This window comes from Ochotona princeps, chromosome 4, assembly GCF_030435755.1.
Source record: "Ochotona princeps isolate mOchPri1 chromosome 4, mOchPri1.hap1, whole genome shotgun sequence".
NCBI classification, from domain to species: domain Eukaryota; kingdom Metazoa; phylum Chordata; class Mammalia; order Lagomorpha; family Ochotonidae; genus Ochotona; species Ochotona princeps.
The window spans coordinates 72368380-72394576 of NC_080835.1; the positions used below are offsets into that span (position 1 = coordinate 72368380).

The following is a 26197-nucleotide window of genomic DNA, read 5'->3' on the forward strand; positions in this document are numbered from 1 at the left end:
TTTGGACATAACAGAAAACTCAGTGTCCAGACTTCTTAACTGGCAGTAGCTGGGAATGCAGCTACAAAAAGTGCCTAGGAAGTTAAGATGTGGGAAACACTATGTTGAAGTTTTTTTGCTTTTTAGGCCCAGAAACTGAGGGGATACTACTAAAATTCAAGCTGGAGGCAACAAAGTAAAGAGGTGTTTTCCAAAATGCAAAAAACCAAATGTGGTTATCATTACTATCAGACATGGTGAAACAGTAGAAATGAGAACACTGTATATGACTAAGCTGTAAAGACTGCTGGAAAAGGGATCTCTGAAAGTCCACTTAGGGTTGCAGAGTTACTTTTCCTCCCAGACACTTTTGGCCAGTCTGAAACGTTAGAGATTCTCCTGTTTCTCTCCTCAAGATTTCTCAGGTTGAGGAGACTCAACCTGCTGGTCTCAGTTCTACTAAAGAGTGGATCACCTACACGTTTATTCTGCTTATGAAAAGTAAGGGGAAAAAAAACACCACTCATTTCTCAAAGGATCCCAAAGTGTGAAAAAAGTAGACACGGACATCAGTAAGTCTGAGTGAAATGTTTACATTTATATTGAAATATGCACTACAACAGAATGAGTTCTACTAGTCCATGAAACTTTGCCAAAGCAGAATCACAAACTTCCACTGGGGAGGTTCAGTCAGCTAGCAGCAGTGACCCCCAAGCAGGAACATCAAGGAGCAGCTTGGGGGACCCCTCTCCAAAGAGACCTCTTTTCAAGAGGTCCCAGGCGCACTTCTCCCACATGCACCCACACAGACCTGGGAGCTACGACATGCTCCTCATTTTCATATATTTTTTAGTTTCTTCTTCACTGCAATAAATATAAACTTGGCAATGCTCATACACCACAGCACAGACAGTATTTCAGGCTTTAGCATGTAACTGTAAACAGTGACTAGGTTAAAAAAATAAAAAGCTGGAATTATACTTTTAAACAAGTGACAGAATTCTTAAGAGCAGGCCATGAGCTAGTCAAGATTTGTTTGGTTGGGTTTAAGTTTTTGACAAGATCGAAGTTTAGGCAGATGTCCTAAGCAGTCCAAACAGACCCAAGGTGGTAGCTAGGGCACATCTGTGGCCATGTAGAGCACATGAACAGCAAGCAACCTGCCTTTTATCACCACTGGCAGCACATCTTGAACCTTGCTAACGTAGGAGATACGACCAGACAGCTTTACAGCCCCATCGCTGCCTGCCATCTAGCATGGAGGAAATGGGTGGCAAAAGAATTACAATTTTCTGAGAAAGAAAACAGAACAGTACCTCTGTTAGCTGCCTAGAAAGTTGGCCCCTAATCACAATGACAACTAGGATAGTTCACTTGGACACTGCATTTCAGACTTCTAAAAAGTACAAAGACTAAGCAGGAAGCTCCGTCACTGAAGCAAACCGGATGTCAATCAAAGAAAAGCAAGATTAATAGCCTTTTTCTAAAACAGTGCAAGGAAATCTGGCAAGAAATGAAAGTGGATTCGGTATCGGTGCGTTAGCAATGGGATCGAATCCTATTTAAAATGCTAGTGGTTCCAATACTATTGCTTGAATAGCTCTGGCAAATGCCGTAACATCTGAGGTTCATACACATACAAAGAAGCTGTCAGACAACCCACAAGGGTTATCTGATCCTCAGTTAAGAGAGAAGCTAAAAGCACATGCTGCAGGAGCAACCTCATGAGCTGATTTGGATCTTACTCCTCTCCGACAAGTAGAAAGAAAAAGACCTGGATAGGAACCGGTCTTCACACACACAGAACTACGCCTTCAACAAATTTTTCTTCCTCTACTTATACCTCAGGTAAGAAAACAATCTGTCTTGAAAAAACCAAGAACCTTGGGCTACTAAAAACAAAATTTCAAAATAGTAAACAAGTTTAGTAAACACCACAGATATTTTCTGTTGTTAATGACATGATACATTCAGAAAACAGTGTATTTTCTAAATAAAGATGAAAACCAAAAATTCTAGAGATTCAACAAGAAAAAAAAAAAAAGCCCAAGTTCTACCCCTTTCGATCAGAAATGATTCTTAGCATAAACCGGCAACCCTCCTCCAACATAAAAGTCACAGCCACTTGCCATGCCAGCAGAGAACTCGGTGACTGAATCTGAACATTGCAGAGTCCGGCTGGAAGAATTAACAATTACTTTAACACCCGCCTGGTCCAGTTGGTACATATTCCAAAGGTACAGTGAACATTGTATCATCTATTCTCCCATTATTTTTAAAATGGCAACTCTTGAAGCTGAAGCAAATCATTAGGGATTGCCAAGAGCTTCCTTGAAAGGAACTCTCCAGTGAAGATCTATTAGCAAAAAAACCTAGAATTTAAATGAACACAATACTTTCTCACTAAAAGGTGGGAAAAAGGTAGAATGTTTATTTTGAAGAGCAGCTTCACTGTTTCCCCCATGAAAGAAAAATAAAAGAATTTTGGACTGATATAATTTAAAAAATAAGCCAATTTAAAAAATGCACAACCTAAGAGTGCATGAAACTTGGTAACAATGCCAGGCATTACAGAATGGGAAACAGAATTCTGATATTTTTTTCCCCAAAAGGAAACTGTAACAGGTTTTAAGGGAAAAACAGTCAAACCAGACTAGGAATATGGATAGCACGACACAGATTACAGCACAGAACACCACAGAACAATGAGTTATACACAAGCAACATATGAGATTAACTGGCTGGGACTTACACTTCCAGCAACAGAGCTTCTAGGTCAAAAACATGTTAAAAGCTTTTAATGTCAACAAGGACAAACGAAGTGGGGACAAGGGAGAAAGCCTGCATGCATGGGTCTAGTATAGACATGATACTCAGCAGCATAAAAAACATTCCCTCCGAAGAGTCCTCCACATGGGGAAAAACCTGTTCTTCACCGCTAACCATGGGAAAAATGAACAAAGTGGAATGAATTCACTTGTAACTATAGCATCTCCCATTTCTGAATGACAAGCAGTATAATCTGATGTTAAGAAAATGCTGAGGACATACACGAGTAATGCAAAATAAAAGGACCCTGAAATTATGGACCCTGAAAATTGGAAAAGAACCCCATGTTTTAAAGCCAAATAGATGTGACTCTGACAATTATTGTATTTATCATAATCCACAGAAAAAAAGGCCAAGAAAGAACCTTCATATTATTCAGTACTTAGGCTTGATGTCATCCTAGGAAAAACAGTGATAATTCAATGAATGCATCACACATACAACTAAAAAGTCCCCTTCTTGTTTCAAATGAACTTAAACAACAATCTTCTTGGCTAAATTTTCTCTTGTGTCAAACAAACCTTCTATGTACAGGACCAGTTTAAATCCCTCCTTCCTTTCAAACACTAGGTATGAACATCCAGGAACATTCTACAACGCAAAGTGCCTTAAGAAAGAGAAGGATGCTGTAGTGCCAGTGACATAACTGATCTCAGGACGCTGGGAAGCTATGAACACTGATGGAAACCAGTCAGGCAAGGGTGGTTTGCTTATCCTCAGGGGTTTCCTCCAACAGCTGCATGATCAGTTCATGGAGGGGTTTGCAGATCTTTGCATAGCCGCCTCCTGTGAGATGCAGAAAATCAAACATGTCGTGGCAGGAGATGGCCCCGTCCGAGTGCACGAAGCCCCCATCTGTATCCAGCAGCTGCACATTGGCAAGCTTCGGCAGGGAAACCTTGAGAAGTTGGTTTACCTTGGCATTCTTTTGCCTCAAAGGGTTGGGCTTCTCACCTCGAGGTAACAAACCCTGGGGCAGAGCAGAGAACAGGAAATGAGAAAATTCATTCATTATATTTGACTTCAGAAAATTCCAGGGAACCTGCTTTAGTTTCTGAAACTATAGACAACCCGAGTCTTAATGACAGCTATGCATTCCTTCTTAGCCTCATCACGGGTTCTTTCCCCTTCTTGAAATTGTTGGAAGTTTGCAGGTTATTTGTCCCTGCCCACAACTCCCCTCTCTGAACATGTTCAGTCAGATTTCTTTCTAGAGTTTCAGAATTAAATGCTGAACACTCAGCATCAGAGCCAAACTTCAATGTTGTCCAGGGAGTTCAAACTGAACATGTCTAGATAATGGAGAGGGTGGAAGGGAAAATCCCTGAGCAGACAGAAAATAGAAATTAGAAAACAAAACAAAACCCACACGTCCTAAGGCGATGCATCATTCTATCTCCAAACCAGCCTCTTCACATATTCCAGTAAGTGTTCGTCCTGGCATCCTTGAGGATCTCACTGCACATACCTTGTCTTTTGATCATTAAGTTACTATCTTTGCATTCTAAATTCCTCTCTACTGTGCTAAATATACTATCAATCAAAGCTAGGAAACAGCACCATTCACCTCCATTAATGTAAACATCTTCTTAATAGTTTTCTACTGCCAATGTTTTTATCCACTCTCCACATAGGTTTTGGAGAAGTCTAGCTCAAACGCACATCTGTCCATTATATGCATTTGGTCCCATATGCCACATGGGACCAACACCATAATACATCATGAGAAGGTTAGAATGAATGCTGTCTTGATGAATCAGTCACACAATATCTGGCAGGATAAATACATATTACCTCAATTAATTTTTAACTTACATACTGATGACCAGCATATCTTTCAGATATCAGATGTCCTCTCACTCCAGTAAAGAAAAGAAATCTGCTCTTATATACAGTCAGAGCAAGATTTCATTATCTAAAAGGAGCCTTGAAAGAGGCAGGAATTTTGTGGTGCTAAGGGATATGGTAGAGCAGGTTAAGCTACCCCTTAGGACACCTGCATCCCATAGTGGAGTGCTGGTCTGAGTCCAAGCTGCTTTGCTTCTGATCAGCTCTCTGCTAATGAGCACTGCAAACAGCAGATGATGGCTCAAGTATTTGACTCCCAGCCACACACACATAAGAGATTTGAATGGAGTTCCCAGCTTCAGCCTTGCCCAGCCCAAGCTGTTGACTGCATCTGGGGAGAAGATGAGCAGATGAATACTTATGCTGTTACTTTCAAATAAGTAAATCTTAAAGAAAACAGGTTTTCTGTGGACACTTTCTTTAAAATACAAAATATTCAATATACTTATTCATGTCTACTTTAAATTTTTAAGGAAAATGTTGGGGCACTGATTATTGATTTATCTTAAGACTGTACAGTTTTCAAGGAGAATTAAACAGAATTATTACTTATACCCTGGCCCTGGACACCTAGAAAGATTTAAATCCTGTCTTTCTACTACAGTAAAGGAAAGAACCTGACCTTATACACAGTAAGAGCAAGCAAGGTTTCATCATCTAAAAAAGTTAAGCCTCTATCTGTGGTGCCAGCATCCCATCTGGGTACTAGTTTCAGTCCTTGCTGCTCCACTGCCAACCCAGCTACTTAGTAAGGCCTGGGAAAGCAGTGGAGGACGATCCAAGACCTTGGGTCCCTGTACCCACATGGGAGACCCAGGAGCAGCTCTTGGCTCCTGGCTTTGGATCAGCCCAGTTCGGCTGCAACAGTCATTTGGGGAATGAACCAGCAGACGGAAGATCTTCTACTTTCTCTGTTAACTCTGCCTTTCAAATGAATACATCTGAAAATATTTTGATTGGGCAATAAATACATCACATATGGTATATTATTTACAAATCACAGCCCTGAAATCTTTACACAACTGTTGACAATCTAAGCTTTGACATCTCAGAGTTGGCATAGAAGAGCAATCTTCAGTGTTGATATATCCAAGTGTGGTGGAGATAAAATGAGCAACCAGGAAAGACAATAAACACACACTGTGCCCTGATTTTCACAGACCACCACAGCACTCGGATGATTAAGCCTCAAAAACAAGGCAACACAGTCATGGAAATGTTCAAGCAACAATGAGGAAGGGATCTTGCATTTGTATAGCATTCTCCTTATTAAAATTACTACTGTGCTATGCTGCTTTTCTCTTTGACTTCAAACAACCGGTAAAATAGCAAAAATAAACAAGCAAACAAACAAGCAAACAAACAAACCCACAGCTATTTAAAATCCCTTGACCTTGTAGCAACTTTTAAAATTGTATTTCCTTTAGCTCTTTACAAATGCATATGTACTTTTAAGTAATCCTAAATATACCTATTGTTTATATTGCCAATTTTTTACTTAAACACATATTAAAATTTGTTTTTACAAACTTCTAACTGTACCATGATCAGTGCCATTCTATTCAATGATTTATACGGGGGTATTTTAAAAAGTTTGTAGAGAAAGAAAATTTATTAGACAGTACAAAACATACATGAGGGGAAAAAATAGTAAGAAAATTAGGGAAGCAGAAATTATCATGTAGCAGGTAAAGGCAATGCTTGGGACATGACATGGTATAAAATAAAATTTTAGGCCTAGCATGGTAGCCTAGTGGCCTAGTGGCTAAAATCCTTGCCTCGCATGCGCCAGGATCCCATATGGGCACCAGTTCTAGTCCCGGCTGCTCCACTTCCCATTCAGCTCCCTCCCTGCCTGTGGCCTGGGAAAGCAGTAGAGTACAGCTCAAAGCCTTGGGACCCTGTACCCGCGTGGGAGACCCGGAACAAGCTCCATCTGCTGATTCACTTTCCAACTGGCTGCAATTGCTGGAGCTGAGCTGATAAGATGCCAAGAGCCAGAAGGCCTTCTAGGTCTCCCATGTGGGTGCAGGGTCCCAAGGCTTTGAGCTGTTCTCGACTGCTTTTCCAGGCCACAAACAGGGAGCCGGATGTGAAGTGGAGCAGCCTGAACACGAACTGGTGCCTATGTGGGATCCCAGCACATACTAGACGAGGATTTGGCCACTAGGCTACTGTGCCGGGCCTGGAAACCAATGAAATCCTTAAAACAGAACTCAGTTGTCAACTTTTAAGTCTGTAACACTCCTGTTCTCATCTTAGTGTCATCTGTAAATAGTTTAATCATTCTCTCCTTATATTTATGTTAAATAAATATTTTCTTTAAAAAAAATTTATTTTTATTGCAAAGTTAGATATACAGAGAGGAGGGGAGACAGAGAGGAAGATCTTCTGTCCAATGATTCACTCCCCAAGTGACTGAAATGGCTGGTGCTGAACCAATCTGAAGCCAGAAGCCAGGAATCTCCTCCAGGTCTCTCACACTGGTGCAGGGTCCCAAGGCTTTGGGCCATCCTCGACCACCTTCCCAGGCCACAAGCGGGGAGCTGGACGGGAAGCACAGCCACTGGATTAGAACCAGCGCCCATATGGGATTCCGGCGCGTTCAAGGTGAGGACCCTTGCTGCTAGCACACCACGCAGGGCCCAAATCAATACTTTCTTAACATTATCTTATTAAGGACTCACATATCAGGGATCTTCAAAAAGTTCACAGAAAATGTGTATTGTGAAAAACTATTTGGGGGCTAGCATCATAGTGTAGTAAGTGACCCTTTCGCCTGCAGCACCAGCATGCCATATTAGCACCGGCTTGAGTCCTGGTTCATTTCTGATCCAGTTCCCTGCTTATGACCTCAGAAAGCAGTGGACAACAGTCCAAGTACTTGGGACCCTGCACCCAAGTGGGAGACCAGAGGGGGATCCTGGCCCCAAGCTTTGGATCTGCTTGGCCCTGTTCCTTGCAGCCATTTGGAGAGTGAGCCAGAGGATAGAGACCTTTTCTCCCTGTAAAATCTGTCTTTCCAATAAAAATAAATCTTTAAAACAAAAAAAAAGGCATCTGAAGTAACAAAAGATTTCCATAGTTCTAGACAAGCCTCAGAAGACAAAGTTGGTATGGCCAGGAAGACAGTGGGCTATATCAGAGCAGAGATCAAAGCAGCTGACTAATGTTTCCACCTTACAAAGACTACATACCAATACAATGATTTTGGCCTGTGGCTGCCTTGTATTGATAAGCTGAACAATGGCTTCAATCCCACCTGCTACTTCTTCAGCTGTATTTTCGTGGTTGTTTGTTCCTACCCAGACAACAATGACCTGAAATTGAAGACAAAAAGAAAAAAAAGTAAGTATGTAGTGGTAAGGGAAAGGTCTAAATTTTAAAATCTTATTTAAAATCCTTATTTTAAAAATCAAATAAAAAAATCAAGTAAAGAAGGATATATTTCTCAAGTAACATTAGTGGGTTCACCATCCTAAAACACTGATTCATACCTTATCTCATATACCAGGATAAAGTCCAAAAACATTAATACCTACGTGGCAATATGATACTATGAGGAAGTAAGAGAGAAGTTGCTCATCAGAGTTGGAAGCTAATCTCTCAAAATCCAAAAAGCATCAAAAAAGATCAATACATTCAACTCAATAAAACTAAAACCTTCTGCATGTTATATATGCATGTATATACAAATGAAGGAAGTCTAAGGAATTTGGGGAAGACACTGACCACTCACAGCATAGATAACTTTGTCTCCCTACATGTCATAAATACAAGCATCCAGGGGCGTGGAATGGGTCTGACTCAACCAGGAGTCAGAGAGGTGGAGGCTGGATGCAATTCTAATTTTCTTTAAAAACAAAACAAAACAAAACAAAATCACTTTACAATTCTGTAATCAGCTAAGACATACTTGTCTGATTCAACACAGTACCTTCAAACTTTGCCCCCCAAACAGAGGCACATAGATGAATTTTTCTGTTAGAAAGCCAAAGAATAAAATAGTAACTTTTATCGGTAACTCAACTTTGGTGTTCCACCCCAAGTTTGAAACAAGTAAATACTGTACCAACTCAGGAAGTTACGATAAGGTACTGGATAAAGATATAATTTATTCACATCTGCTCTCAATTTTCTTCAGAGTAACTTGGAGGCCTTGATTACTAATTTGTTTATATGGTTAATCAGACCCAAATTACTTCCTGAAGTGAATCAGGGCACGGGCCAAGGCCCACCTATAAGCAGTTGTATGCATTCGTATAATAGAACACATCATTACCATAAAATCTCCTTACAACTTAAAAGGATAATTAAATAATTACAAATACAATCCAGATCAACAATATGCTAGTTTTTTATTCAAATAAATATTTTGCATAATTAAGCTATGATAATACCATTGACCTTACAGGGGAATGAGAAAAAGAACAATAGTCACAACAGTGCTTTAAAGAAGCAATGTTTCTCCTGCAGTTTCAAACAATTTAACCATATAGTAGAAAAGCTTCATTTCACCTTGGGTTTAATATTCTCCAGTTCTCCATTCTTTAGTCTCCACAAAACATGTCTTGTTGTATCTCCCCCAATTCCAAAATTCAGTGCATGAAGTGGGGAAAAAAGTTCTCGCCATATCTAAAAAGAAAAACTCAGTTTAGCTAAAATTAGTGGGAAACAAGCCTTCAACTGAAGTAACAATTTGTTTTCTGTATTTAAAAAACAGAACTCAGGGCCCGGAGGCGTGGCCTAGCGGCTAAAGTCCTCGCCTTGAAAGCCCCGGGATCCCATATGGGCGCCGGTTCTAATCCCGGCAGCTCCACTTCCCATCCAGCTCCCTGCTTGTGGCCTGGGAAGGCAGTTGAGGACAGCCCAATGCCTTGGGACACTGCACCCGCGTGGGAGACCCAGAAGAGGTTCCTGGTTCCCGGCTTCGGATCGGCGCGCATCGGCCCGTTGCGGCTCACTTGGGGAGTGAAACATCGGACAGAAGATCTTCCTCTCTGTCTCTCCTCCTCTGTGTATATCTGGTTGTAATAAAATGAATAAATCTTTAAAAAAAAAAAAAAAAAAAAAAAAAAAAACAGAACTGTAAATGCTATATCACTCAATGTTTAAACAGATTTGAAGATGTCATGTAAAAAAAGATGTATCCACTCCCCAAAAGGATTACAATGGCCAGGTCTAGGCCAGGCCAAAGCCAGAAGCATTCTGTTGCTTTCCCAGGTGTCTCTGTAGGAAGCAGGGTCGGAAGTGGAACAGCCAGGACTCAAAGCTGAGTCAATATGGGATTCTAGCATCAGAGGTAGCAGCTTAAGGTGCTGTGCCACAATACCGGCCCCAAAGATATCATTTTTAAAAAAGATTTATTTATTTTTTTTATTGGATGGGCAGATACACAGAGAAGAGAAGAGACAGAGAGGAAGATCTTCTGTCTGCTGGTTCTCTCCCCAAGTAGCCTCACTGGCCAGAGCTGAGCCCATCTGAAGCCAGGAGCCAGGAGCCACTTTCAGGTCTCCCATGTGGGTGCAAGGTCCCAATGCTTTGGGCTGTCCTCAACTGCTTTCCCAGGCCACAAGCAGGGAGGTGGATGGGAAGCGGGGCTGCTGGGATTAGAACTGGCGCCATATGGGATCCTGGTGCATGCAAGGCAAGGACTTTAGCTGCTAGCTACTGTACCAGGACCAAAGATATCATTTTGTAACTTAGTTCTTAATGAAAATTTGTAAAATGGTTCTTAATGCACCATTAGGCCTCAGCTAAAGAACTGAATCATAACTCTGTCTGAGGTCCCTTAACAGCTCACTATGAAACAGAAACCTAACAGCCGGGCTCCTAGAAGCCAGAGCAACAAAGGGTCAGTAATAAGATCTGCCACTGTTTACCTCTGTCTCCTCAGGCTTGGTGGCATAAAGAATCCTGTGAAGTAAATCTGTTTTCCCTTATATTTGGAACCAGAGTTTGTCTAGCAGTCATGATTAAGCCTGTAAGTTCACTTTCAGAACGCAGTCAGTAACTCATGAACTTACAAGACCATGAGCACCCCAACACCCCCACCAACCCCTCAGCTCTGCTTTACCTCATACTGCTGCATTAACTGCACCATGGAGTCTCCCACAAACAGGACGTCAGGCTCTTTGTCTTTACAATCCAGGACAAATCTGTTGTGCTAGTTTGAAGGAAGAAGAAAAATTAGAAACTGGCATTTCTTTTTCCCTATGAGATTTCTTGTCATGGGGGGAAAAAACAGTTATCCAGCCAATTATGGTTAACACAAATGCAGGGGTCTATCTATAAAGCTTATTCTTCACATTATGACATGAACCAGAACTTTCTTCTTATTCTTACCAGACTGATCATTTTAGCATGTACAAGAAAATCAGAAATACACTGAAATCAGAACACAAAAGTGTAGTTAATGTGGTTTAAAATTTTTTTTTTCTGGGCCTGACACGGTAGACGAGCAGCTAAAGTCTTAGCCTTTCATGTGCTGGAATCCCATATGGACGCCAGTTCTAATCCCGGCAGCTCCACTTCCCATCTAGCTCCCTACTTGTGGCCTGGGAAAGCAGTCGAGGATGGCCCAAAGCCTTGGGACCCTGCACCTGCGTGGGAGACCCGGAAAGAACCTCTGGCTCTTGGTTTCGGATGGGCTCAGCTCTGGCCATTGCTGCTACTTGGGGAGTGAATCATCGGATGCAAGATCTTCCTGTCTTTCCAATAAAAGTAAAAATAAAATAGAATAAATCTTTCCAAAAAAATCTTCAAATTCTTACTAGGAAAATTCCAAGTGTAAATAGCAATAGTACAATGAATATCTATACATCTATTTGTATTCAACAACAAATAAAATTGTCCTAGGTTTGATTGCTACCTTTTTGAAACATTTTAAGCATTTATTTGGAAGGCAGAGTGAGGAAGAGAAGTCTTCCACTCACTGGTTCACTCCCCAAATGCCTGAAAAGCTGGAGTTGGGCCAAGCTGCAGCCAAGAGCCAGACACTCCATTTCCATCTCCCACATGGGTGGCAGGGATTCCAAGCACCTGGTTCATCATCTGCTGCTCCCAGATCCATTAGCAGGAAGCCAGATAAGAATGGCTGAGTAGGAGGATGGCTTAAGTCCTTGGGCCCCTGTACCCATGTGGAAGACTTCCAGCTTCCAACCAGCCCAGCTCTAGCTGCTGTGGCCCTTTCAGGAGCGAACAAGCAGATGGAAAATCTTTCTCTTGTCTCTCCTGTCTATAAATCTTTCAAATAAAAATAAGTAATCTTTTCTTTTTTAAAGATTTATTATTACTGGAAAGCCGGATATACTGAGAGGAGGAGAGACAGAGAGGAAGATCTTCCATCCGATGTTTCACTCCCCAAGTGAGCCGCAACAGCCGGTGCGTGCCGATCCGATGCCGGGAACCTGGAACCTCTTCCGGGTCTCCCACACGGGTGCAGGGTCCCAAAGCTTTGGGCCGTCCTCGACTGCTTTCCCAGGCCACAAGCAGGGAGCTGGATGGGAAGTGGAGCTGCCGGGATTAGAACCAGCATCCATATGGGATCCTGGGGCGCATTCAAGGCCACGCTGCCGGGCCCCAAAATAAGTAATCTTTAATAAATAAATAGCTACTGGGGAAGGAGGAGAGAGATAAGACATTAAGATCTTCCACCTGCTGGTTTACTAGCCAGATGGCCAAAAAGGTCAGGGTGGACCATGTCCAAACACTTGGACAATCTTCTGCTGCTTTTCCTAGGCCACTAACAGGAAGCCGGATCTGAAGTGGAGCAACACAGGCATGAATGGGCACCAAAAGGGGATGCCAGTGTCTCAGGTATTGGCTTTACTTACTATGCCTTAAAACTGGCCTCAAAATAATTTTAAATCTATAGAAGAGTTTTAAAGTACGAGTACTCTCATATTATCATTATCTATATTTAATATCTTCCACAAGCCTGATATGATACATTTGCCAGAACTAAGAAAATAACACCAATAAACACTGTCAAGTGGAGTTTATTTGGCCTTCATTAATTTTTCCAGTAATGTCCTTTTTCTGTTCCCAGGATCAATTCAGGGACCATGTTACATTTAGCATTGTCTTTTTCATTCATGATTGTGGCTATTATTGACCTGAGAGACAGAAAGCTCTCACCCATGTATGTGTTCACTTACCAAATGCCAGGAACAGCTGGGACTCAGCTGGGCCAAACCAAGAACTCAAGTCAGGTCCTCTATATGGGTGACAGGAACCCAATTATCTCATTTGCTTTATTTTATTATTTATTTTTATTGGTAAGACAGATATACAGAGAGGAAGATCTTCCGTCTGTTGATTCACTCCCCAAGTGGTCACAACGGCCAGAGCTGAGCTGATCTGAAGCCAGGAGCTAGGAGCCCAAAGTTTCTTTCAGGTCTCCCACGTGAGTGCAGGGTCCCAAATCTTTGGGCCGTCCTCAACTGCTTTCCCAGGCCACAAGCAGGGAGCTGGATGGGAATTGGATCTACCTGGATTAGAACTGGTGCCCGTATGGGATCCTGGGCATGTGAGGCGAGGACTTTAGCCGCTAGGCTATCGCGCCAGGCCCATAATTTTTTTAAAAACTGCTATAGGTGAATGCCTTCCGTGTTGCATCCTATCACAGATTATATATCATTGTGACTTACTCCTAATGATGTTGGCACTAATCACTTACCAGACTTGTCCACTGAAACATTATCACCTTCCTTTTTCATACTCTATTTGTCAGAAGGCACACACTAAAACCAGTCTACACTAAAGAGAAAGACAATTAAGCTCCACAAGCTGGAAGCATGTAATCACATGTAAAGTTAACAGAATAATTTAGGGGATATATTCTGAGCATGGGAAAATACCATGTTTTGGGTCCAGCCCAATAGCATAGCAGCTAAAGTCCTCCCCTTGAACCTGCCGGGGCCCCATATGGGCACCAGTTCTAATCTCTGTGGCCCCACTTCCCATCCAGCTCCCTGTTTGTGGCCTGGGAAGGCGGTCGAGGACGGCCCAAAGCCTTGGGACCTTGCACCCACATGGGAAACCCGGAAGAGGCCCCTGGCTCCTGGCTTTGGATTGGTTCAGCTCTGGCCATTGAGGCCCCCTGAGGAGTGAATCATTGCACGGAAGATCTTCCTCTCTGTATATCTACCTTTCCAATAAAAATTTTTTAAAAACTTAAAAATTTACATCTACCAATTTAATTTTTTAAAAAAATGTTTTTTTCTGAGACAAATTTTTGTATGTATTTACCCCTATTTGAAAGGAAAGGGACAAGAGAGATCCCCCATCTACCAGTTCACTGTGCAAATGCCCACAATAGCTAGGGGTGAGTTAGACCAGTTAGGAACCTCGACCCATACTGTGATTTAAGGGGTTAAGCCATGGATTTCCACAGGCGCTACTCCACTTTTGTTCCAGTCCCCATCTGATGGCACAACTTGCAGGGCTCTTGGACCCATGTAGGAAACAAAGGTGAAACCTCCTGGCTCTTGGCGTCAGCCCAGCCCAGGCCTGGGTCACTGCGGTCATTTGGGGAGTGAACCAGCAGAGATTCTGCCTCTCTGTAACTCAGTCTTTCAAATAAGTAAATTTCAAAGCAAACTCCACTCCCCCAAAAAACCCCAAATCCAGGAATGTGGAAATAAAAGCAGGCCCCCATTTCAGTGGCAGAGCTATTACCTCAGCCATTATTACCACCTCCCAGAATACACACTAACAGGAAGTTCTAACTGTGAAGTTCAATCCTGGACTTGAACCCGGGCACCAACATAGGACACAGGCAGCTGAACTGTCGTCCCCAACACTCATGTTCACCAATTTTTAATATTTTTCAATGGATTTATGTTTTGAAACCTCCAACGATTTTCTTTTCCCCTTCTTCCTTCTACACTCTCTGCATGGGACAAGTGTTGTGGCATAACAAGTTAAGCCCTCAATTGTGACACTTATACCTTCCACCAAAGTATCTGGTTTCAAGTCCTGCTTTCATTTCTGTCTTCCAAATAATGTGCCTGGGGGCAGAGGATAAAGACTCAAAAGCTTGGGTTCTTGCCACCCACATGGGAGACTCAGGTGGAGTTCTGGCTCCTGGTTCCAGCCTGGCCCAGTATTAGCCATTGTGGTCATTTGGAGAAGTGTCTGTTTTTCTTTAAGAATTCAGGGAGTGTTCATTATTGAATGTCTGTTAACTTATGCAAGGAACAACCAGTTTTAATTAACTTTTTTTTTTAAGATTTATTTTTATTTTAATTGCAAAGTCAGATATACTGAGAGGAGGAGAGACAGAGAGAAAGATCTTCCGTACAGTGATTCACTCCCTAAGTGACCACAATGGCCGGTGTTGCGCCGATCCGAAGCCAGGAGCCAGAAACCTCCTCCAGGTCTCCCACACGGGTGCAGGGTTCCAAGGCTTTGGGCCGTCCTTGACTGCTTTTCCAGGCCACAAGCAGGGAGGGAGCTGGATGGGAAGTGGAGCTGCTGGGATTAGAACCGGCGCCCATATGGGATCCTGGTGCATTCAAGGTGGATTTAGCCGCTAGGCCATCACGCTGGGCCCAGTTAACACTTTTAATAAAGGTATAAAAGACCTAAATGTTCAGTGAGACAATGGGCAAATCATATGTAGTATATTTGTATATTGCAGTGGAACACTATTTTAAGAAGCAAAATTGGGGAGAGCATCATGGCACAACACGTGAAGCTGCCAACTGATACAGGCATCCTGGCAGCTCCAATTCCAATTCAGCTATTCAGCCTGGGAAAGAAGTAGATTATCGAAGTATTAGGGTCCCTGCCATCCACCTGGGATCCAGGTGGAATTCCAGACATAACTGCCTGGGCCTGTATTGGCCATCTGGGGGTTTACCAGTAAGTCAAACACCTCTCTCTTTCTGTTTCTCCTCTCTTTTTGTTACTCTGCTTTTTCAAACAAAGAAATAAAATGAAATGAAAGTGAGTAAACTATGGTAACCTAAAATAAAAAAAAAGAAAGCATTTATTTTATTTGAAAATCGGTTACGGGAAAGACAGAAATCTTCCGTGTCATCCTTGCGCAGGGGCCATGCTAATCTTCTCTGTATCATTCCAATTTTAGTTTCTGTGCTGCCGAAGCAAGCACAAGACAGAAATCTTCCATCCACTGGTTCACTCCCCTGTTGGCTACAAAAGTGAAGGCAGTATGAAGCCAAAGCTGTAAGCCAGGAACATCATCTCGGTCTCCTACATGAGTGCTGGGGGCCCAAACACTTGGGCCATCTTCCACTGATCTTCCCAGGTCATTAGCAGGGAGCTACACTGGAAATGGACACACACTGGAGCCCACGTGGAATGCTGGTATTGCAGGCAGCTATGCCAATACCAGCCTATATAGTTAGATTTTCAATATCTATAAGATGGTCAAAAGTATCTTTAGGAAGATACTAAAGCTTTGAAAAAAAAATCCTTTACACACTTATAGATTACATATCTAAGTAGTATATTAATACATGAAAATAACAAACACCAAATTTGGGAATATTAGTAAACAGTATAGTAAGGCAGATGAGTTCAAACATTAACAACTAATGAACCCAGGTGAAGGGTGTGGAAAGCACCTTCTAAGATTTCAACAGCTATGTAATCTGGATATTAATTCACAATAAAAAATCTTTAGATAGTGCTATCTTTTAAGATAAATTGGGGACAACTACTAAGTTACATGAACATCCTCAATTCCAATTTTTTTTTTTCATTTCATTTGAGACACACACTTACAGAGAGAAAGGGAGAGGGGAAGGGGAAGGGAGGGAGAGCAAGTAGGGAGACAAAAGGAGAGAGAAATAGATAGATGGGTCTTCTGTGCCTTCCATCTGCTGTTTCACTCATGAGATGGCTGCAACAACCAGAGCTGAGCCAATCCAAAGCCAGCAGCCAGGAGCTTCTTCTGGGTCTCCCATGCGGGTATATGGGCCCAAGCACCTAAGCCAGACTCCACTGCTCTCCCAGGTTATACGTAGGGGAGCTGGATCAGAAATGGAGTAGCTGCAATTTGAACTGTCGCCCATATGGGATGCCGGCACCACAGGTATTTCTAATATTAGATTTTTATTTACAGTAATTAATTTTTGTTGATTATAAATATAATCATCTCTTCGCAACTCTGGTCAAAAGGTCCTAAAAAAATCTTCAGAACCCCATCTCATGTCAGTAATATCACACACTTCCTCTTACCTGAGACATCCACCTGTCATCTCCTTGAATATCTTCTGCTGCATGTGGAATAGCTGCTGGGTTTGAGTCTCCCTGGCTCATTCTACACCTGAGGAAGAATGTCCATGTTAGGCTTCATTTTATTAACAGTAGTATCGACTATCACTTTCTTTAAAACTACATCAGGTTTCAAATAACAGTGTGTTTCATTATCAGCCCAGAAACAACTGGGACTTATTTTCAGCAGTGACGAACTCCACATGTGACTACTTCTGTCTCATAAACATGTTCAAACTTCCAGACAGGATGGCGTATCACTAGGAACACTGCATGGCATTCTAAAAATCTGTTTCAGATTTTTTATGATTGCACATTACTGTAAGTACCAAAGCACACAAGGAATTTAAAAACATCATATAATACAATGAAATCTGTATCATGGCCTTTTATATTGCAAATATTACTGTTCAGTATAGGGGCTGGCACTGTGGTTAAGCCACCACCTGCACTGTTGGCATCCCATGTAGGTTCTGACTCAAGTCCTGGCTACTCCAGTTTCTATCAAGCCCCCCTTTCTGACTGCAAGCAGATGCTTTGGCCTCTGGAGCCAGGGAGTGAACTGCATTTGGGAAGTGAGGTAACTGGCAGATGGAAGATCTCTTGCTCTTTTCTTCCCTATCTGTCATTCAAAGGAAGGAAGGAAGGCCATAGAGGAAAATTTACCAAGTTTGGAGTTCTTTTGATTTTTGTTTTTTGTTTTTTTTTTTAAGATTTTATTTTTATTGGAGGGGAAGATCAGATTTACAGAGAGAAGGAGAGACAAAGATCTTCTGAGCACTAGCTCACTCTCCAAATGGTTGCAACAGCCGGAGCTGAGCTAATCTGAAGCCAGGAGCAATGAGCTTCTTCAGGGTCACCCATGTGGGTGCAGGGTCTTATGGCTTGGGGCCGTCCTCTACTGCTTTCCCAGGCTACAGTCAGGGAGATGGACGGGAAGTGCAGCAGCTGGGACTCAAACCGGCACTCATACGGATTGCTGGCGCTTGCAAGGTGAGGATTTAGGCACTGAGCCATCACAACGGGCCAGGGTTTCTTTGCTTTTGTTTTAAAATCAAGAAAACATTCTATACTTTCTATGTGTAGGACAAAAAAACTGTTTAATTTTAGCTACTGAGGTTAAATTTGATATGTTTAATAAAACTTTAAAAGCACCTCTTTTCCCACACATCTATAGCTCTTATAGGCCTTAAAACAGATAATCAGCAATAAATTCTTTCTTGAAGAAATATAACATACAGTTGCAATTCTACTTATTATTTAAGTAATGGATTATTTAAAAATCCAGCCATTTCATTAGTATGTTCTCACTTAGTCTTCTACCTTATCATGTAAGGTATCAGCGAGGTAAAAGGTAATTCAAAGAGTTCATTGAAGGCCCTGCGCCGTACTCTAGTGGCTCATGTCCTTACCTTGCACACATCAGGATCCCATATGGGCTCCGGTTCAAGTCCTGACTGCCCCACTTCCTATCCAGCTCCCTGCCTGTGACCTGGGAAAGCAGCAGAGGATGGCCCAAAGCCCTGGGACCTTGCACCCGTTTGGGAGACCCAGGAGACTCCTGGCTCCTGGCTCTGCGGCCGTTTGGGAGTGAACCAGTGGACAGAAAATCTTTTTCTTTGTCTCTCCTTCTCTCTGTTAACCTGCCTTTCCAATAAAAATAAATAAATCTTAAAAAAAAAATCCATGAGCAGATTGAGAACTCATTAATCAAAAAAAAGAGGGAAAACTGTTCTCTCACTACATGATTATATAATTCAAATTATTTTTCCTGTTTGAAGAACGAAGATGACAAACTATGAATATGAAATACCTTCAAAATAGTACGTGTTCAAATATATACCTCATCATTCAAAGACAAAATGCAGTCACTTCAGTTTTTGGAAAATTAAATGCGGGTGCAAAATTAAAGCCACATTACAAGTAATTGTGTATGTCCATGGCCTATAGAAAAACTCACTTGTAAAGAGGAAAGCACAGGATGTAACTATTTTCTGAAGTCACTTTTCAGGATACGAGGCTTACCCTGCAGGATCTGAAACTGCCCAGCCCATAGAGCGCACTGCAGGAAAGTTTTAAAAATTTACTTAAAATTAAAAAAAAAGTAAAAATTTAGTTAAAAAGTAGAGTTAAAGCAAGAGGGAGAGAGGTACCTGTCCAACCACTGCACAAACCCAGGAGCTAGGAACCCCATCCAGGTTTTCACATGGGTGCCAGTGAAGCAATGGGGAGCGGTCCAAGATGGCCAAGTACTCTAGCCATCTTTGGCTTCCTTCCTAGGAGCATAAGCTGGGAGCTGGATCTGGAGCAGGCAACCAGAACTAAAGGGCATTCAGACAGGTGCCAGTATTGCAGGCAATAGCTTTACTTGTGACAATGCTAGGCAGCGCGCGCGCGTGCGAGAGAGAGCGAGAGAGAGAGAGAGAGAGAGAGAGAGAGAGAGAGAGAGAGAGGGAGAGAGAAACTGTCTTCAGCTACTTGTTTGCTCCTCAAATGTCTGAGGCGGCCAAGGCCAGCACTGCAGCCAGAGTCTTAAACTGTTACACCAGCACTCAGGCCCCAGCAGGACAGCTATTTAACAAATCTTGACTACAAAACGTGATTTCTCTTAGGAGATACAAAGGGAGGGTAATTACTCTTTTTTGTTTTTAGTGTTTTTTTTTAGATTTATTATTAATTTTTATTGGAAAGGCAAATTTACAGAGAGAAGAAAAGACAGAAAGATCTTCCGTCTGCTGGTTCACTTCCCAGGTGGCTGTAAGCGCTGTAGCTCAGCAGATCTGGAGCCTGGAGCCAGGACATCAACCAGTGTCCATATGGGATCCTGGAGGATGGAAGGGGAGGACTTTACCCACTAGGCTTACTGCACCTGGCCCAAGGGTAATTACTGTTTTTGTTGTTAAAGATTTTATTTTATTTTATTTGAAAGTCAGATATACAGAGAGGAAGATCTGTCCATTGATTCAATCCTCAGGCAGCCACAACAGCCAGAGCTGCGATGATCTAAAGCCAGCAGCCAGGATCTCTTCCGGGTCATCCACATGGGTGCAGTGTCTCAAGGCTTTGGGCCATCCTCAACTGCTTTCCCAGGCCACAAGCAGGGAGCTGGATGGGAAGTGGAGCCGCCGGGATTAGAACTGGCGCCCACATGGGATCCTGGCACGTGCAAGGTAAGGACTTTAGCTGCTAGGCTACTACACCAGGCCCAGGTAATTACTCTTAATGGGGATACAAAGAGAGGGTACATGACCACCTAACAGGAAAACAGAAAATAAACTAAAGTATATGATTGCAGGTTGGCTCAGATTAGTGTGGTCTAAATACTTTCAAATGCTTTAAAACCTGTGAATTGCTCCCAATTTGTACAAAAATATGTGAATTATTGTTCATCTGCATGATGGATCATTGTTATTTTTTAAAGATTTATTTACTTTCATTGGAAAGGCAGATAAACAGCGAGGAGGAGAGAGAGGAAAATCTTCTATCCGATGGTTCACTCCCCAAGTGGCCACAACATCTGGACCTGAGCCAGCCAAAGTCAGAAGCCAGGAGCTTCTTCCGGGTCTCCCACGGGTGCAGGTTCCCAAGGCTTTGGGCTGTCTTCGAGTGCCTTCCCAGGCCACAGGCAGGGAGCTAGATGGAAAGCGGGGCTGCTGGGATCCCAGTGCATTCAAGGTGAGGACTTTAGCCACTCCGCTATCGTGCCAGTCCATATTGTTGTTATTTTTAAAAAAGATTTATTTATTTTTATGGCAAAGTCAGATGTACAGAGTAGGAGACAGAGAGGAAGATCTGTCTGATGATTCAGTCCTAAGCAGCCACAACTGCTGGAGCAGAGGTGGGCTGATCTGAAGCCACGAGCTCTTCCAGGTCTCCCACGCAAGTGCAGGGTCCCAAGGCTTTGGGCTGTCCAGGCCACTGGGATGGAAAGCAGGGCTGCTGGGATTAGAATTGGCGCACATATGGGATCCCGGGCAAGTGAGGTGAGGACTTTAGCCAACAGGCTACCGTGCCAGGCTCAACAAATTTATTTTTAATTTTTAAAAAATATTTATTTATTTTTATTGGAAAGGCAGATATACATAGAGGAGGAGAGACAGAGAGGAAGATCTTCCATCGGATGATTCACTCCCAAAGTGAGTCAATTGGAAGCCAGGAGCCAGCAGCTCTTCCGGGTCTCGCACAGGGGTGCAGAGTCCCAAAGTTTTAGGATGTCCTCAACTGCTTTCCCAGGCCAAAGCAGGAAGATGGATGGGAAGCGGGGCTGCCGGGATTAGAACTGGCGCCCATATGGGATCCTGGTGCTTTAAAGGCGAGAACTTTAACCACTACGCTCTCGTGCCAGGCCCTTCAACAGATTTATTATAATAAAAGGACAATAAAGACGTTTAACCTTGTTATATTAAAAATAAATTTTTAAAAAGTTCTTGATTTCACCTGCATTCCAATGGATCATTTTATTACTGGTGGGGGTTATCTACACGCTGTTTTTTTTTTTTTAAAGATTTATTATTATTGGAAAGCCAGATATACAGAGAGGAGGAGAGACAGAGGAAGATCTTCCGTCCGATGATTCACTCCCCAAGTGAGCCGCAACGGGCCGGTGTGCGCCAATCCGACGCCGGGAACCTGGAACCTCTTCCAGGTCTCCCACACGGGTGCAGGGTCCCAAAGCTCTGGGCTGTCCTCTCTTACTTTCCCAGGCCACAAGCAGGGAGCTGGATGGGAAGTGGAGCAGCCGGGATTAGAACCGGCACCCATATGGGATCCCGGGACTTTCAAGGCGAGGACTTTAGCCGCTAGGCCACGCCGCCGGGCCCTACACGCTGTTTTTAAGATCAGTGATTGTGAGGGCCCAGCATTTGGCCCCGCAGCTAAATCTTAGTCTTGCTTGTGCCACCTTTCCATATGGGCAGTGTTTATATCCTGCTTCACTTCCTACCCAGCCCCCTGCTTATAGTCTGGGAAAGCAGCAAGGACGGCCCAAAGCCTTGGAACCCTGCACCCACGTTTGAGACCATGAGGAGGCTCCTGGCTCTGGATCAGCTCAACTCCAGCCACTGTGACCACCTGGGGAGTGAACCAGCAGATGAAAGATCTTTATCTGTATCTCCTTACCTGTTTCAAATTTGACTTTCCAATTAAAAAAAAAAAAATCAATGATTGGGGCTAATATGGTGTAATTTTAGGCCACAGGCTGCAACACTCACATGGGTAGCTGTTCAGATCCTGGTTGCTGCACCTCCTACTCCGCTCCCTGCTATTGCACCTGGGAAAGAATAGGAAGGTGACCCAATGCTAGAGCCCCTACCACCTACCAGCATGGAATTCCTGATTCTGCCCTGGTCCCAGTCCCTCCTTATTTGCAGCAGTTTGGAGGAATAAACCAGAAAATGAAAATCTCTCTTTCTCTCTGTAACTCTACCTTTTAAAATAAATAAATCCTTGATAGTTCCAGAACACGTGTAAGGAATCTCCTGCACAACAATAGGGCTGATAAGCAGGAGAGCTGAGCCCTTGCTGGGCTAAGCATCAATTATCCAAAATGCTTGGGATTTGAAGTGTGGCTAACTGTCGATTTTTCACATCTTGGAACATTTGTCTGTATCTCAGATATTTTGAGGGTGGGACCCAAGTCTTTACATAGAGCTTACACACAGTACTCTTAACACATCTGTTCAGGAGCATCGTGCTGGCATTTGGTTATAAGTTTCAATTTCAGACTGGGGGAGCTCAAGCTAAACCTCCAAAGCCTACTGCAAAAGATGCTAGATTCTATAGAGAAAAGAACTCAAGGAAACAGTGTCAATTCTAACCTAGTAAGTTTTTTCACCCATATTTTCTATTAGTGCTAACCAAACTCAACAACATTGATACTCCAAGCAAAACACTTCTACCTCAATCCTAAATTTCTTCATTGGCAAAATAAGGGTATAGGGATAGAGAAACTAAGGAACAAAATATTCTTTATTTAAAACTACAAGGCAGGTGGAACGAGGAAAACATCACAAACATTTCCTTTTACCTACAAAAACAAGGTCATCTCCCTCTACAAAAGCATAGATTCCGAGTAAAAATTAGTTTCTTTGTGCCTTCAGACACTTTAATTTTTTATTATTTGGCTAAGTCAAAATCTTACAATACAAAGTAGCTTTCAGTTTTACCAATGTCTGTGACCTGGTAACATTTTTAAACACCAGAAGACAGAACTGAGTCAAAAACCCACTTTGTCTTGCCTTCCAGAACTATACTAGTATATGCACAAATTAGGGGAGTATGCATCTAGAGGATTTGATTAACTTAGGAGTTAGAAAAAACAAACTGTTGTATTTAAAAAAAAATTAAACATTTATTTATTTTAATTGAAAGGCAGTTACAGAGAGAGATCTTGTATCACCCACTGGTTCACTCCCCAACAGCCAGTGCTGGCCCAGGTCAAAGCTGGAAGCCAGGAACTCCACCTGTCTCCCACGTGGGTGACAGGGGTTAAATGCACGGGCTAGCATCTGCTGTTTTTCTCAGTACATGAATAGGGGGCAAGCTCAGAGGCAGAGTAGCCAGGACTCAAAACGGGCACTCACATGGGATACCAGTGTCACAGACGTTGACTTAACCAACTATGCCACAAAACTGGCCGCAAAACGTTGTATTTTTTCCCATGAAAATAAACAACTGGTCCGGGATTAGCTTCAGAGATGCCTGTGACAGAGTCACAAAAATTGGGGGTGATTTTTAGTTTTCTGCCCCATGCAGAGGGTAATAGTCTAAAACAATGTATCTTCAATGCGTTCAATGAATCCTAATCAAGAATTAAAAAAGAGCCAGTGCAATGGCTCAATTAACTAATCCTTCACCTTCAAGCACTACATCCCCAGTGGGTGTCGATTCATGTCCCAGTTAGTCCACTTCCCATCCGGTAGCCTGGGAAAGCAGCAGAGGATGGCCCAAAGCCTTGGGACTCTGCACCTGGCTCCTGGCTTCAGGACAGCTCAACTCCAGCCACTGTGGCTATTTGAAGATGAAACAGTGGATTGAAGATCTCTCTCTCTCTGCTTTTTATATATATATAAAATCTTCTTTTTATATATATAATAAAATAAAAGAAAGAAATGAAGCCTGCGGAAACAAATTTTTGTTAATTTATCCCAAGAAACTACAACCAGGGCAGTTTTAACTGCCTATTAAAGGAGCCGTCTGGTTAGATGAGAAGGGATTTGCACAATTCTTGTTCATTTATCTTCTCCACTTAACAGGGACCATGACAATACAAGAACTGAATTTCCAGCAGTGCGTAGCACCAGCATAGTGTAGCAAACTGAATCAAAAACTAGTTCCAACAGCAAGGAATTTGTGGAGCTGAGTTGGGTGTTTCTTCAGGAAGAAGGCAGAAAGGGACAGCTGAAGAGCAGGCCTCCAGCCCTAACGCGGGGCTCTTCTGAAAGGGCTCACCCCCACGATCCCGCCTCGGCGCACTGGTGGGTGGGGCTGGATTACAGACATCCATAATTTATTATCAAATGCCCAAGCCAACAAATTAAAGCACAGTGATTGCTACTCCTCCCCAGTTTCCCCACAAGGAGGCAACCTTTATGCCAGAACAATGTGCCCCGGAGGAGGCAATCCCCTTCCTCCATTCTCTGGCTCCATGACTCTCCACCTCCCATTTAATGGTGTGTCAAATGAGGTTCTATGGGTGACTTCTGTCTTTTTTTTTACCCTTCCTCATTCGGGAAGCTCCACAAACAGCCAACGCTTTAAAAAGCCAACCCTTTCTTTAGGGCCTGCATATCCACCATGAAAAGTAATGTTGGCCTGGGAGCTATGGAAAGCAGAATGAGTCACCGTCCAATCGTGTGCCCCAGGAAGACCTCCTGGGCAAGGCGCACGTGCACCTGGAGCAAAGCGCCCCCACAACCCCTGCCCACTGACAGGTGCAACTCAGCGGCCTGACCTTGGACGAACCAGCAGCCTTTAAAAAGGAGATGCAGCCCCGACAGCCGACCAGGAAGTTAACCTCCTTTCTTATCAACACCGTGCACCTTCGGGAATCCCTAACCCGAGGCAATGGAGAAGTTTCTCCTGAGTTGAAAAGAGCCGGGAGAGAAGAGCTCGGGAAAATAATAATATATTGATTAATAAATGACGGGGTAACTGCGACAGGACGCCAGGCGAGAACGAGAGGGGTGAGCGGTTGGAGCTCGGGCAGGGAGGGGAAAAGGCCGCGGCGGAGGCTTGCAGGCAGGGCCGAGCTGCTCCGTCAACGTGCCGGCGGGAGTGGACAATCGGCTCGAGGGAACCGGGGGTGCAGAGAGGTGGAGAGGCCTACTCCGGGGGGCGGTTTGGGGAGAGCAGACGGGCCTGGGGGATGGGGTGCTGGAAGGAAGGGTCTCGGGGCCCCAGGCCGGGCCTGCGCCGGCGCGCGCGCGAGGCCCCCGGGGGAGGGGCGGCCGCGGGCGGCTCACAATAACCCCGCGCGGCCCCTGCCAACTCCCCACCCCGACCCGTCCAAGGCGCGATCCCCGATGCACTCACTCCCGGCGGAGGGTCCGTGCGGGCCCCAGGCGGCTGCGGCGTCGGCGGCTGGCGCGGCTGGCGCTCCCTCAGGTCTCCGCGGCCCCGCTCCGGCGCGTCCCTCCTCGGGCCCCAGCCCCAGCAGCAGCGGCGGCGGCAGGAGCAGCGCCTCCACTTCCGGTTCCCTGCCACTCAGGCAGATGGCTTCCGGAAGTCCCGCCTCATCCCGCCGGGCCTCGGCCTGGCGCCTTCTCTGCGCTTCTCTCAGCTGGCGCTCCTGGCGGGCGCGCAGGTGTCGAGCGCCGCCCCGCCAGGTTCCCTGCTGCTTTGTTCTCTGTGGGCGCGCTTCGGCCCGGAAGAGGCCTTGGCTGGGGCCTCGACTTTCCCCTGCAGCGACCTGCCTCCGGTAGGCATTTGCATTCATGTCGCGGCGGTGTGCAGATGGCACTGGGGACAATGTAGCGTGACCTCACACTGACGCCATTCTCTTCCCACCCATCCAACCTTGCCTACTTCTCCACCCTTGGAATAAACCAGATGGCTCAAAGTGAGAGGGAAATGGGGGTCCGAGGTTCTTCATACAATCTCCTGTGCGGAGGAGTGGATCTCTGTTTTCCAGGATAAATAGAGATAGCAGGGGAAGAGCGGTTCCTAGCTTTTTCCGTACACATCTACCCAGGTGAGGGAAGAGCTTACAGAGTCAGTTTGGAAAATACTGTATGCTAAAAGGCCGAGAATCCCTGAGTAGAGGAGGGGCTTAGAGCGCAGCCCCTGAACTGGCCCT

At 44.0% G+C, this 26197-nt stretch overlaps 1 protein-coding gene and 1 non-coding gene across 2 annotated transcripts; both read right to left on the bottom strand.

Annotated features, from left to right (window-relative positions):
* Positions 1-556: 556 nt before the first annotated feature.
* Positions 557-25590, bottom strand: PAFAH1B2 (platelet activating factor acetylhydrolase 1b catalytic subunit 2). The gene is made up of 6 exons (XM_058663871.1): positions 25435-25590; positions 16867-16954; positions 10733-10822; positions 9175-9291; positions 7854-7976; positions 557-3778 (listed from the first exon to the last, which is right to left on the bottom strand). Exons 2-6 carry the CDS (start codon positions 16945-16947, stop codon positions 3500-3502), a joined length of 690 nt encoding a protein of 229 aa, XP_058519854.1. The 5' UTR covers positions 16948-16954; positions 25435-25590; the 3' UTR covers positions 557-3499.
* Positions 15664-15775, bottom strand: LOC118759562 (U6 spliceosomal RNA). Its single transcript, XR_004996263.1, has one exon. It is a non-coding gene; the product is annotated as a U6 spliceosomal RNA (small nuclear RNA).
* Positions 25591-26197: the final 607 nt, after the last annotated feature.

What these genes read in the sequence shown, in the direction of transcription:
- PAFAH1B2 (XM_058663871.1), bottom strand. Translation starts at nt 16,947, where the DNA reads ATGAGCCAGGGAGACTCAAACCCAGCAGCTATTCCACATGCAGCAGAA. An exon ending in AGTTAATGCAGCAGTATGAG is followed by an intron (nt 9,292 to 10,732) that starts GTAAAGCAGAGC and finishes TTTTCTTTTTAG; the next exon opens with ATATGGCGAGAACTTTTTTC. An exon ending in AGGCCAAAATCATTGTATTG is followed by an intron (nt 3,779 to 7,853) that starts GTATGTAGTCTT and finishes GCTCTGCCCCAG; the next exon opens with GGTTTGTTACCTCGAGGTGA.